Raw genomic sequence first — 13,622 nt, 5'->3', positions numbered from 1 at the left:
TTTGGTAAGAAATAAAGCTATGACATCTTAAAGATGTCTGCACTCAGGTCTGGAAGATAAAATCTAAAGACAATTGTGCAACATGCTATAAATGAATTGAAAATCAGTCCAGAAATAAACGTTTACTGTTCACATTGATGTCTGTTATCTCTCAGAGAGATCGTTTAGTATTGTGTAGAAACAGACACACTCCCATCATTAACCGGCTTCAGCTTTAACGCCAGGCTGTGTTCTCTGAACAACATCAGATGTTCACCAAACCCTGGATCTGTGTTGTCATCTCTGCAGCTGTCAGCATCAACCTGTCTCCTCACCAGGATTCCAACACATTAAAAGATGTTTAACCTTCAGATAATTGAGATTGACTCTAATGGATGGGTTCAGCAATATTTATGCCTGCTTTGAACACTCAAACGTGTTTATTTGCTGTCAATCATTCACCGTTTGATCTCATGAGGACACGACTGGCAGCGATGTTCTTCACAATGAAAGCAGATCAAGAACTCATTTTTTTAGAGAATACACTGCATCTAGATGAAAGAAAATCCACAGTCATAGCTCGTTTCATTTTTATTTTTTTTAAGAGTGTAGATATTTGTAATCCTGTTGGTTGAATCAAACCTAAAATGAACAGTACAAAGCATCAAAAATCAGTTGAGAACAGATTTTTAATCCATGTACTGTATTCTTCGTCCTCTTCAAAACCTGATGCCTACATTACCCACAACCAAACAGCTCCTCCTTGATGTTTTTCATGTGATGTCAGATTCTAAATGAAACGGCAACAAAAAAAAAAAAGATTTACTCATCTCTTGTAAAAACATTTAATACAAGCACCTTGATACAAACTTTAAATGCAAATATTTGTATTAATATTTAATAGTTCCAATCAAAAGGTTACAATACTTCTCAGCTGTGTTCTGTACCTTTTTTTATTTTTATTTTTTTTACAATAGCACCAAACAGAATATGAGGATATGAGGTAACACTGAAGCACTTTAATGATGCTCTACTTAATACATGTCCTCTGTTTAAGAGACCACTGGAGTGTTTAAAGGGGAGAAAACCACGAGTACCGATGAAGACCTACAACACGATCACTTTACACAACTCCACTGATCATCAGCTTTCACTCTGAACCCATTTGACATTGTTCATTCTTCTTCTTAATGGGTTATCCTGGACAGAATACAACAACACTGAATTTTAAGCAGCTCAGAAAGACAACAGTGGTTTCTATGAGAAAAACACACACACACATTCAAGTGCAAAGACTGTGCAGCAGCTCAGCATGAAATGTCAGGACTGCTCCGACAGACGCTGGATAATTAGGACCGATTCGCTCTGAAGGTACCTGATCGCTGCTGCAGACAGGAAAACAGACTGGCTTGAGTTGACAGCGTGTGTATGAACGACAGAATAACAACGAACTCGAAGCAGCTAAATTGAATCCAGCCTTCAGTTGTTTTACTGTGATTTTTTTTCACTGCGACACATCAGTGTCTCCCGTGCAAAAATTAAAAAGAGTGACAGCAATTTCTGTCATGTTTTAAAAACACATGTAACAGAAAAGTGTCTGGAAACATTTTACTTACCGTAACAAAGGACAGTATTTGATGAAGACATGTTTTGATGAGTATTAAGAGTCTGTAAGAGGACAGAGGTAATTCTATTTCTGGAAAAATTCCCAGCTCAAATGAGGCATGTGTAGACGATTCTGAGGACAGACAATAATATATAGTAATAAACTAATTACTAAGACAATCAGATCATTTAAGCTAAAATAATTAAGGATTCCTATTTGATTACATTAACTGAAATTAGCTTGCAAAGACACTGATGGTGTGGTCCAACATACCGAAATGTTCCTCTATGTCATAATAATAATTTCAAGTATGGCGTACCCGTGATCAGACTTCCTAAACCGCACCAGAGCAGGAGAAGCACTGGTGTTCAAACCCAAACTGGTCTATCAGCCTCTACAGACGAGCTGTGGTCACGCTGGTTTCTCCTCCACTTCCTGCTCCTCCTCTCTGTCATCTTTAACAATCCCTTCATCGATGCTCTCCAGCCTCAGTCTCTGACCGTCCAGGTAGCGGGGCCGGGGCGCCGTCCTGGTGGTGAAAAGCCCCCCAGGAAGCACCAGGTCCTCCCCAAACAGGGTGAGCTTAGCATCGTTCTCTATGGCCTTCGCCAGACAGGAAGCGAACATGTCGAGGGATTTGTGCACCTCGGCGCTGACTTGAACGGAGGTGGTTTTGGTGTTTTCACCTAAGGAGAGATACAGACGTGCTCTTATTTATGAACACCATGACTTTGTCCAAATTCCAAACCAACATTTAAATGCTGTGCAGCTTTATTTGCCCATCTGTTCATTCTGTTACTGTTTATAGACACTGTTTAAAGACAAACTGTTAATGAAGATAGCAAATTAAAATTATTGAACAAATATAGATGTAATCATTCCTAATGTCATTATTTGTTTTTTTATCCATATTTTCTGCTGTTTTGTCTTTAAAAGTTTTTGACTGATGTGAAAATTGACACCATACACATACATTCAATTTATAAAACCACGATAACAAACCTTGGGCTGTTCTCTTTCCTAAAAAGGCCAAATAAAGAAGCACATCTTCCAAGTTTATGAATGGATTACATTGAGGATTATTATTTAAAGTGATGACATCACAAAACATAACAGATACTTTCTATGTTCTGAATCTAAAAATGACCATCAGTGCATGTGGACAGCTACCTTTGGAATGCTCCACCTGGTCTTCGAAGGTGACCGAGCTCCTCCTCTTCCCAGACTGACTCCAGTGGTGCTGAGGATGGCAGGAGCCGTCTGTGGAGAAGTTATCCAGCAGCATCACGTCTGTGCCTGAAGGGAGGAAATATTCCTTAATGAAGGACAGGAATGAGTTTGACTCACCCTACCTACGGAAGCTGTGAAACAGGAATGTGAGGCTGACTATAAAAAGTCCGGCGCCATTTGCCGACCTTCTGAACCTTGTGTTCACAGAAGACCTCCATCACTAACCTCAGTATTACCAGTTCATGTTTAACTCACCATCATCAGCCCGGTATTAAAACACACACAATACGACAGCATGTACATAATTTTCATTAAAACCGTTAATCTTTCATTGATGGCAAAAAAAAAAAAAGTCATCATGAAGAGATTTTGATGTTTATTTTTCTTGATGCAAATTAAATAATTAATGAAGGACAAATCTGTCTAAATCCAATCTAACAAATGCTGAACTCTATTTCATAGTACTCATGTTAACAAGTAAAGAACCTTCTCAAGTTTTATGCAGTGAGTCCCGATTTGAGATGTCAGACTTTGTAGACTTTATATTCGTTTCATTGCCACTCGTTAATATATTCTCTTTTAAACTCTGTTCACTGCAAAGTCCATTTAGTTTCACTGTTTTTTAACGCAGAATAACGTTCTCTGACTAACGCTCCTCGTGTCGAGTGTGTTGCTGATGGATTCTGTCCTACGACAAAAAGCACACAATTTGAAAAAGCTGCTGATGGTTACACCAGATTAGCTGTCTTTGTAATATTACTGCCATTAAACTTTACATTTACAATAACATGTTACACACACTGTTAGCGTGAAAAGAAAACTGAATGTTGTTCTTCTCTCGCTGCTTAAACAACTATTTAAGAACACGTGCATGAAGTCCATTCCAGCTCCCTCTGCTTCCTGCTTCCAACACCCACCTGAGTCCTGAGTGAAGCTGAAGCCAGTGTCTCCTGTGCTGCTCCCCGGGGCCAGCAGATGCCCCCCTCCGGCCAGCATGGCTGTCAGGTGGGGGGACATACCCAGGTCTGAAAGAACGCAAGGAGACGAATGCATCGTCAGATCACATCGACGCGAGCGAGGTCGTCAAAAAGACCATTCCTCTTGAACACATACAGTATTTTCCGCATTTTTCTCGAGCGCCGCCAGAACCCTTGTTGTTCACCAGGTTCTATGTGTGTGTTTGTGTAAACACACTTTGTTTACGGCGTGAAAGCAGAGCGGCGTTCCCACCTGTGATTCTGTTGGAGATGCTGAAGAGGCGGGACGTTCTCTGCCGCGTGGCGAAGGACTCTCGGTAGTAGCGGTCGCCGAAACACATGCCCAGCAGCTCCTTCCTCACCGTTTTGTTCCACAGGCCGTAGATGAGCGGGTGGCACGCCGCGCTGCAGAACGACAGCCACGCCACCAAAGTCTCCACCGCCGGGGACACGCTGCCTTGTCCCCACAATGCCTCGGTGCACACCACGCCGACGTACGGCCCCCAGGTCACCAGGAAGGTGCCGATCACCACCAGGATGGTGACGAAGGCCTTGCATTGACTCCCCGCGTACACCAGGCTCCGCCGGCTCCCGTTGGAGGACGTGGAGGTGCTGGAGTTTTTGCGTCCGTTCCTCGGAGCTCCGGCGGGGTCGTCCTGGACCACGACGACAGTCCCGCAATGCACTTTGCGCGCTTTCATGCGGGCGACGCGAAAAATGACGCCGTAACAAGCAAACATGATGAATAAAGGGGGGAGGGTGCACCAGGTTACCCAGAAGGCCGTGTAGCTGGGCTCTCGGTGCCAAGACGCCACGCAGGTCCACTTGAAGCAGTCGAACTCGAAGGACGACCAGCCGAACAGGGGGGGCAGACAGCCCACCAGGGCGTGCAACCACACATAGGAGATGACGACCACCGCTCGGTTTCCTGTGATCTTCATGGGGTAGATCATGGGGTAGAGAACTGCGTAGTACCTGAGGGAAGGCAAGAGGAACATGGTGAGGAACCTCGGTGGGGGGAGGACACACAAAAAAAAGGAACACTTTTCTGCAAAAGCTGAAAACACAACAGAGAACAGAAACATACAGTGTTACAGAACATTTGCAAAGGCGCTGGGAGTAATTAAAACACCACTGAGAACAGAAGGTTTGTGTTCTACGGAGCTAATTAAATCCTACAGTCCGTTGTGATCCCTGTTAAAAATACTCTATACTATTATAAGAGCAAAGGGTAAATGCACCCTCAGATCTCCTGAAGTCCATCAACAAAAACACAGTATAATAAAAGTGAATCATTCGATCGTTCATTATGCGTTGATTTTATTGAGAAGATTTTAATAAATCAACTTCTTTCCAGGCTACTTTTTTTTTATACACAACATTAAAATTAAAAGGCGATCAATTACTCTAAGTTTCTCTTAGTTTGCTGAGATTCATGCATTCATTCTTTTTCTCTTTTCGTGGGTCGTGTACAGATGTGGGCTTTAATTGTTGTCTTGTTTGCTAGAAGAACAATTCAACAGAAGTGATTTCAGGCTTTCAGATGAATGGTGCATTCATGTCAGTCCGCATTTAACGTTTCTTTACATAAGCCGTTCTAATGCTCGTCACTTGAGCAGGAAAACCCTCCAGAAAAATACCACAAACCTAAGAGTGTGGTTAAGTGATCTGATTGAAGAGGTTAAACACTGACCTTAAAGGGAAACATGCAAAAAAAAACAACCTCCACATGAGAACATCAAAACGTTTCTATAGTCACAAACAACACAAACCATGTCAAATCACATTTGACACAAAACACATTTACTCTGGTTTAAAAAAAATTTTTTAAAAAGCTCACAGAATAGAAAAGAAATTACTTTTCTTGAATGTCTTTAGTGGTATTGATTATAAAAAACATTGTTGATCAGGAAGGGATACAATCAACACATGTAGACACACTGAATGATGAAGGATGCACCCCTCCGCTGCCTGTGAAGTGGTACAGTCCATACAGACGCAAAGAAAACAGGTTCAAATGTCGTGTGGCGAAATAATCAAATCAAAAATCAGTGTCTTCATAATATAAGGTTATTCTTTCACTGACCTGTCGATGGCGATCGCTCCGAGGGTGAGCATGCTGGCGGAGCTGATGAGCAGGTAGAGCAGGGCGGTGAAGTTGCACCACACCACCCCGAACGCCCACTCCCTCCTGGCCGAGCTCACGGCCACGAACGGCAGCACCAGCGTGGACAGCAGCAGGTTGGACAGAGTCAGGCTGAACACAAACTTGTTGCTGGGCGTGAGCAGGTAAGGCCTGCGGTACAGGGTGGCCACCACCAGCAGGTTCCCCAAGCAGGCCAGGAGTGTGATGGTCACTATGGAGACCGACTCCAGGACGGCCAGGCCCTCACCGTTCCCCACGGGGGTGCAGTTCCTACTGGTGTTCATGGTGAGCGACTGGGCCACCACACAGGTGAAGGAATGGGGGGAGGCTGTCAGGAGAAGACAAGGGGAATTCATTTAGAGGGTTTTTCTATTGAAAAAAAAAACCCTCTTGATTTTAACAATAAACTGGTAAAGTCTGAGTGGATCATACCATCACACCTGAACACAACAGCAGACAGAAAGAATTCTGCCAGCAAAAGTGAAACCAAGGAATGTTAGTTTATATATACACACATATGTTATTATTATACATGCATATACTGTATAATAATATTTAATATTACAATGATGCTATTGTATAAAAGAAAACAAAAAAGTATGTGCAACAGCTGTTATACTAATAGATAGATAGATATATACTTTACTTTAATGATCCCAAGGGAAATTCAGGATAATATAGTATAATAATATAGTATAGTAATATAGTATATAATAATAATAATAATATAGTATAATAATATAGATAATATAGTTCTTAATTCAAGTATTATGTGTGTGTGTATGCAGTATATATATATACACACACACACACACACACACACACACACACACACACACACCATTAACTCATTCTCATCAGACGTGACTGTCAGATCTCTGCACTGACTTATAATCAATATGAATCATAAACTATTTCTTTATCGATCCATTGAAACACATGTCAAACTGTCTGAATATATAATTTTACTTCACGGAGGCTGTTGTGATAGTAACCAGTACATTTCCCCACGCAGATGACTCATAATAGTTCAGACTTTAACTCGCCTACAGCTGAAGTGCTTTTTACCCTCCATTCATCAAACATCTGTGTTTACAAGTCTGATTTGACTGGGATTAGGATTAACCTTCAATCAAAGGTAATGTTTATTACCTTCAACACTTATTTTTTAATATACTAGTTGTTACACAACGTAATTGATTCCATTAATAATTTATTTTTTTTGTAAAAAAAAATAAAAATAAAAAACATAAAAAAGCAAATCAAAATCATCAACAACACACATCCGGTTTTCAAACTTTTGAGTAAGTTTTAGCTTCGCAAATAAATCCAGAATAAACACAAGCATTACTTTGAACTTCCACCCTGGAAGTGAAAAAAAAAAAAATTCCATCAAAATAAGTTTTTAAGAGTTAAAACACCAAGAAAACTGCAGATTAAACTCTGATTTAATGAGTTTTTATCTTTTGAGTTCAGCCGCGGAGGCTACAGCAGTGATGATGCTAACTGTTTGCTAGTCTTCTGCTGGTTTCCGTTAGCCAGCAGCTAAGCCTAACTGACAAACCGCCGTCGGTTAGCGGCCGTTAGCTCAAACTTTCCCCCATTGTCCGCCCCGACTCCTCGTTACCTGCTGCGGTTCTGCGTGGAGGCGCTGCGTTTTCCCCTTCCCACGAACACCCCGTCCATCATTCCCAGTCCGGTTTTCACGGTGGAAACCCGGTGACCGTGGGCTGAACCGAGACAAATCTCTGGCAAGCCCTTTCGACGGTGTTGGGACTCCGGTGGGGTTTGTTTCGTCAGGAAGCAGCGGCCAGCTGCGGCTGCAATGGCGTCCTCCTCCCACCTCAGGCGGCTCCCTCTCCCGGCAGACTCCTCCACTGTGTGGGTGGTCGTGGACGAGAACGCGTTTCGCCATGGAAACAGCGAACGTAATCTATCTCTGGGTGACTTCTAGGACTAGATTCGCGTTTTTAATCAATTCTCACACCGTTGGGAAAAAAAAACAAAAAAACATTCAAACTTTATTTTTTCTATTTTTCTATTTCACGTGACGTGATCTGTTTATTGGGGTGTTTGTTAGTGTTTATAAAAAACTTGTGTCAATGTGCGTGGGAGTCTTTCTTTAATGACAGGCTGGTGGTGTTCCTGAATGAAGCGCTCCGCTGCATCGTCCTCTCGTGGGGGGGGGGGGGGGACCACCCACGGAGATTAAAGCTTCCCGCACTAGGAGTTTATCTGCTGTTATCCAATCAGAAATCACCCGCTGTACCAACTCTGTCCACCAGGGGGCGCCCTCTGCCCGCAGAAAGCTCCCAGTATGATCAAATGAACAACAGGGGAGATCAACTATTGTTTCACGACTCAAACTCTGCTAGTGGACTATAATCCAGTTCATAATCTGCCTCATAATCCAGATTATCATCTGGGTTTAGATCCAGTTATTCATAGTTACCTTTATTTGAGTGTTATTTGTAGTTTATCTGGGTCTATTCAGCTGCTCCCTACTTTTTTCAGGGGTAAACACAGCAAATTGTTGAAATTTGCATTCTTTCTCCAGTGATATTATTTTCTCCATGCTAGTTTGTTTGTTGGGTTGTCAGCAGGATTCTGTAAACATTGCTGATTTTTATTCAGTTGACAAGAGACAGTTTTGGCTTTAGCCAGCGACAATAAAGTAGGCTGGTAGAAATGATGGAAAATACAGTAGGTAACCCAGAGTAACGTTAGAGAAGGGGACTAGTAGCCCAAAACATGTGCGGAACATGAGGTTAATTCATAATTGGATTTTGTAATTTAATCAGATATAATTGTTGAAATAATTACATTTAATAAACAGCCCAATACCAAGAGAAGCTCTCATTGATTTAACGATTCAAAATAAAGTTTTCTTCTTAAAAATCAAGTGCAGACCCTAATCTGGCCACTAGAGGACGGTCTAAACATCTGCTTTGACATTAAATCAGTTTGTTGAGAGGAGCTGCAGCGGCATTAAATGAGTCCTATTTAATCCCATTTAATGCTGGCGCCAAGATTCCTTATCTTGGAACAATGTGCCTTCATCAGTTTTCTCAGGGACACCAAAAAATTTGTTCATTTTACCACTTCTTTGACATTGAATGAATTCTGCACTAGATGCCATGCTGACATTTGTCTCTAAATCATATGTGTGTATGTTCCATACACTCCAAATGTGGACTTGGGTCCAAAAAAAAAAGGTAATGAAAAAGTAATAATACAGATGAACTGAATAAGAGTATAAAGAGCTCTGTCCTCTCACTACTCCATTAGATCCAATAAAATTATGAAATAATTATCCAAAATTTATTTACAACTCTAATTTTCATCCAAATTAAAAGCTTCTACGTAAAACAAGATTACATTTTCACTATAGTTTTAAGCTGTAAGTGTTAGCAGATACCTCAGTTTACCTGCTGTTCCACCAGCAGTACACCTCCACCTCAGGCGGGAGATGAGACAATGCTTTTAACTAAAATGTATAATATACTGTATATGAAGGAAAGATGACAATTTCTAACACATGATCACAGAAGAATTAGCAAAAACCAAACCCTAAAAATTATTCTGAGGCACCAAAATCTTCTTTCCATTAAGCGTTGAGTTGATGCAAGTACAGATAAGGACATCAAGTGATGAATTGTGTACACACTTGGAGGTGTATTTGGAACTGCTTGAAAGTCTGATTGACGAACTCATGATTCTTAGACATGGTGTTGTGAAAAATTGATTACTTTGATTAACATTGTGGCTGTAATAATTCTGATTCTGATTCAGACAACTTTATTTATTCCAAAAAGAAAGCACTTGCAGCTGACTGAAGTCAAACATGAGCGATGACAGGTTAACAGTCATAGAATACACAAAAACGATGATGATTTTACATTCTGATTCTCAGTTCTTATACTTTCATAAATTAAAAAAATTAAATAATGGAGATTTTTAATAATTTAAAACACATTAAACAACACCCTGTGATAAACTGGTGACTTTTCCAGGGTGTACCCCATCTCCTGCCCAATGTCATCTGGGTTAAGTTCAAGTTTAAAACTGGCTGACCGAATAAACGGCTGAACGAGACAATTACTGATCGTCTCATCTTTAAGAATATAAAATGAATAAAGGTTAAAAAATTTGAATAAAGAACCTGTTAATTATTGCACAGCAAGCAATGCAAGTAGTGTTGTAAATCTATTTTTGTGACGCTACTATAGAATAAAGGATAAATCTGACATTTTTCAGGCAGTGTCTAGAATTAAACCTTGATCATGGGAGTCTGTGGAGAGTAGTCAGTCAGAAGGGAAACCATCAGACCCTAAAAGAGAACACAGACATATGTGACAGACAGAGGCCACACCTGAACAGTGACACACTAAATCATCAGGTTTCTCACCATGATCGTCCACTTCCTGTTCTCTGCCTCGGGGAAGACGAGGGAGCGGGGTGAGTAGAACACCTCGTCGTTCACCTCCTCCAGTTTCCGGGGGAGACAATGTAAGAAGGTCCAGTCCGGTTGGGCCACACTCGCTGTCTGTGATGGACCAGTGACAAAAACGTGTACTCAACCCATTTAAACTCACAAAACAAAGAGAAAACAGACCAAATGATTACTGTACTGTGTTTACGGCCATTTGTTTTACTGTGAACGGATCTGCTTGCTATTTGGGAGAATGTACATTTAAAAAATAACTGAAGAGAAAAATATCCTCCAATCTTCACTGGTCAGTTTTCCGACTTTTTCTATGAGTAATCGAGGGCTTGCAGAGTGAACATTCTGATTTGCTTTGCCTCTATATGATACTAAAGAAGTTTTTTCTTTACCTGCATTGTAACCTGGTAACCTTGAAAGTCTTTGAGCCTCTTTTCTTTCTCGTCCTCCTGTCCCATACTGATCCAGGTGTCAGTGACCAACACATTGCTGTTGTGGGCGGCCTCCATCGGGTCATAGGTCAGAACAAGCTGGGTCCCATGCTGAGACAAAACAAATTGAGAGGTCTGCAAGAGGTCTACCTTTAATACCAGGGACTGAAGAAGACCTCACCTCTTTGGAGAGTCTCTGTGCTTCTTGAACAACGCTCCTCTCTGGCTCGTACCCCTGTTGAATAAAATCAAACTTTGAATGTACTTTTTTTTTCTCTCAAAGCATTTCTTTTCATGTGAATCCATTGGGTAAAAAAAAAGAATCTTGGGTGCATAAATTCTTAAATAGAACTTAAACTAGAAAGTAGATGGGCACACAAATAGAGACCAAGTGTCAAACCTTCGGTGTAGCGATCCGAAGATTAACTCCTAATTTGGCGGCAGTCATCATGAAGGAGTGGACGACGTTACTTCCATCTCCAATCCAGGTCACAGTCAATCCCTGAAGTGATCCATAGTGCTCCTGCCAGAGAGGAGCAGCACGTCATGCTTCATCATCTTTTATCTGATGAAGAGTCGAGCCAATCGAGGAGCTGCGTTACCTGTAAGGTGAGGAAATCAGCCAGGATCTGGATTGGGTGGTAGAGGTCAGAGAGCCCATTGATGATGGGGACGGAGGCCTCCTTCTCCAGCCTGTCAAGGGTGGAGTGACTGTACACTCGTGCCAAGATGATGTCACAGAGACCTGAGAGAACCCTGAGATGAAGAGACGGCAGACGGTTACCCAGGAGGCTGAGGTCTGTGCACAGTGTTCTGTCTCACCGGTAAGAATCAGCATCACGATGACAAAACATGATGTCACGACCTTAAACATCTACAGAATTACAAGATGTGTAGAATTGCAAATAAGATTCCCGTACTAGTAGAAGTCCCCTCTGTCTCTACTGTCTCCTTTGTGTGTTTTTATCTCACCCAAACTACCCAGGACTTGTCTTCAAGGCTGGATCTCATTGGTCCCTTCCTTCCGTGCTTTTCCCACTACTGACAGACTATTATTACTACTTAAATATAACGGTGACCCACCTAGCTGTGTCCGAGACGGTCTCGTTCACTCCCAGGTGAATGTCCTGGGAGCTGAGGAAACAGGGGTGACCGCCCAGCAACGCAAAACCTGCAAGTTTGATATAAAGCAACTTCAGTTTCACCAGTGAAAGGTTCACCTGACACATTTATCAGGATGCCTGTTCAATCTCCTCAAAGCCTAGTAATTAAACTAGTTCCTGTATTTGGTGGCTGAATTATTAAATGGTAAAAAACCTGTGTCCTGCATCTCATCCTGTATGCGTGTACAAACAAAGTGAGTAAATAAAGTGTGTGGGGACTTTGTTTCTTTGAAACTGATGACTCATGATTTTTTTTTTTTAATCAATACTCATAATTGTGGATAATTATAAATAAGGAGATCCAAATTTGAAGTAGCTTAACTTTATTTGTAGACCCCCAGGGGCACCAGAGGGGGACGATTCAGCGACTGTTTTGTTTCAGGGGGATTGTGAATGTCGCTCTTCAGCAGCTCTATTGTATCTTTACACTGGTGAACACTAGTGAACACACACACACACACACACACACACACACACACACACACACACACACACATACAAACCTGTCTCTGTGGAGATTCTGGTTCTGGTGCTCCTCTTCTCGAATATCATAGCGAGAGACTTTCCTTGCAGGAGAGGAAGACACTGGAGTGGAAATTAAATTTAGAGGATGAGTAATAAATAAATTTGGAGTGAAAGGTTTCCTTAAATCTTTTCCACCTGCTTTTCATGCTTGATCCTCTGCTTGAGATCCCCAGACACCCACAGCAGTCTGTGGATCTCCTCCGAGTTAAAGTCTCTCAGCGTGAGAAAGCTGCGCCCCTTCAGACCCACAGGAGTGGAGGCAGCAGCTGTGGAGCTGCAGCACAGACCGTAACTAATGACGTCACGCACACGCTGACATATCACGTCATGTAGAGACTCACCTAAAACATCTCAGATTGTTCCGTAAAGTTTTCCAACAGTTGGAAGCTGTGTTGTGCGCAGAGAACAGTCGGACAGCCATCGCAGCTCAAACCCCCACAACTTCACGTCACGTCACGCCACGTGTGATCTGGTCACGACTCAGCTGTGCTGCCCTCAAGTACCGACAGAGAGCTCCCTTTAGGAACGGCACCCAAACGCCACTGGCGTGGGAGGCGTGGGGGGCGTGGCCTCAAAGGCCAAAATAAAAAGTAATTCCAAGCGATTAGTGGAAGATGACAAAGGGTTATTTTTACTTGTTTTTAATACATGATGACACGTATTTTAATGAAAGTCTTTTATCCGGAATGACGAAATGTTACACAGGTTTATTTGCTCCAGTGACGTCATTAAGGGCACACGGGGACAAGGCTCCTCATGACGGGCATGAATAAAAATAAATAAAAAATAAATAAATAAATATTAAAATCAGATTCTAAATACCAGACAAACTAAATTCGTTTTAAAAACGACTCTAACTTAGCCGTTTATTACTGCTGCTGCTACTTGAACTGACACAAGTAATGACATACACACGTTATAACGAAAATCTTCATGAACGAAGCGTCACAATTGCGCGATTTAAAAGCATAAAAGCCATGCACACGGAAATAAAAGCAAAACGTGAGTAAACATATTACACTATTGCAAATTTGTATCTGTCAATCAATCAATCGATCAATCAATCGATCAATCAGTTCTCTGCTTAACTCAGTGTATTTTACATTACACTGAGTTACATT

General features: G+C 41.7%; 2 protein-coding genes across 2 annotated transcripts; both read right to left on the bottom strand.

Moving 5' to 3' along the window:
* Window positions 1-285: 285 nt before the first annotated feature.
* Window positions 286-7,829, bottom strand: gpr161b (G protein-coupled receptor 161b). The gene is made up of 6 exons (XM_068328694.1): window positions 7,566-7,829; window positions 5,879-6,266; window positions 4,046-4,767; window positions 3,733-3,840; window positions 2,756-2,881; window positions 286-2,271 (listed from the first exon to the last, which is right to left on the bottom strand). The coding sequence occupies exons 2-6, from the start codon at window positions 6,220-6,222 to the stop codon at window positions 1,997-1,999; spliced, it is 1,575 nt and encodes a 524-aa protein (XP_068184795.1). The 5' UTR covers window positions 6,223-6,266; window positions 7,566-7,829; the 3' UTR covers window positions 286-1,996.
* Window positions 7,830-9,719: 1,890 nt separating this feature from the next.
* otc (ornithine transcarbamylase) lies at window positions 9,720-12,995 on the bottom strand. The gene is made up of 10 exons (XM_068329322.1): window positions 12,843-12,995; window positions 12,637-12,775; window positions 12,480-12,561; window positions 11,897-11,984; window positions 11,416-11,569; window positions 11,214-11,336; window positions 10,995-11,048; window positions 10,775-10,924; window positions 10,347-10,484; window positions 9,720-10,268 (listed from the first exon to the last, which is right to left on the bottom strand). The coding sequence occupies exons 1-10, from the start codon at window positions 12,920-12,922 to the stop codon at window positions 10,209-10,211; spliced, it is 1,068 nt and encodes a 355-aa protein (XP_068185423.1). The 5' UTR covers window positions 12,923-12,995; the 3' UTR covers window positions 9,720-10,208.
* Window positions 12,996-13,622: the final 627 nt, after the last annotated feature.

The sequence above is a fragment of the Antennarius striatus genome, chromosome 12 (assembly GCF_040054535.1).
Source record: "Antennarius striatus isolate MH-2024 chromosome 12, ASM4005453v1, whole genome shotgun sequence".
Classification (NCBI taxonomy): domain Eukaryota; kingdom Metazoa; phylum Chordata; class Actinopteri; order Lophiiformes; family Antennariidae; genus Antennarius; species Antennarius striatus.
The sequence above is the reverse complement of the archived record's forward strand: the minus strand, read 5'-3'. Positions and strand labels throughout refer to the sequence as shown.

Coding starts and splice junctions, on each gene's coding strand:
- gpr161b (XM_068328694.1), bottom strand. CDS start 6,222: ATGAACACCAGTAGGAACTGCACCCCCGTGGGGAACGGTGAGGGCCTG. Junction 3,841..4,045: donor CATCTCCAACAGAATCACAG/GTGGGAACGCCG, acceptor GCGTTCTTTCAG/ACCTGGGTATGTCCCCCCAC. Junction 2,882..3,732: donor CAGCTTCACTCAGGACTCAG/GTGGGTGTTGGA, acceptor TCCTCCCTTCAG/GCACAGACGTGATGCTGCTG.
- otc (XM_068329322.1), bottom strand. CDS start 12,922: ATGGCTGTCCGACTGTTCTCTGCGCACAACACAGCTTCCAACTGTTGG. Junction 11,570..11,896: donor ACCGTCTCGGACACAGCTAG/GTGGGTCACCGT, acceptor TCTTCATCTCAG/GGTTCTCTCAGGTCTCTGTG. Junction 10,269..10,346: donor ACAGGAAGTGGACGATCATG/GTGAGAAACCTG, acceptor GTTCTCTTTTAG/GGTCTGATGGTTTCCCTTCT.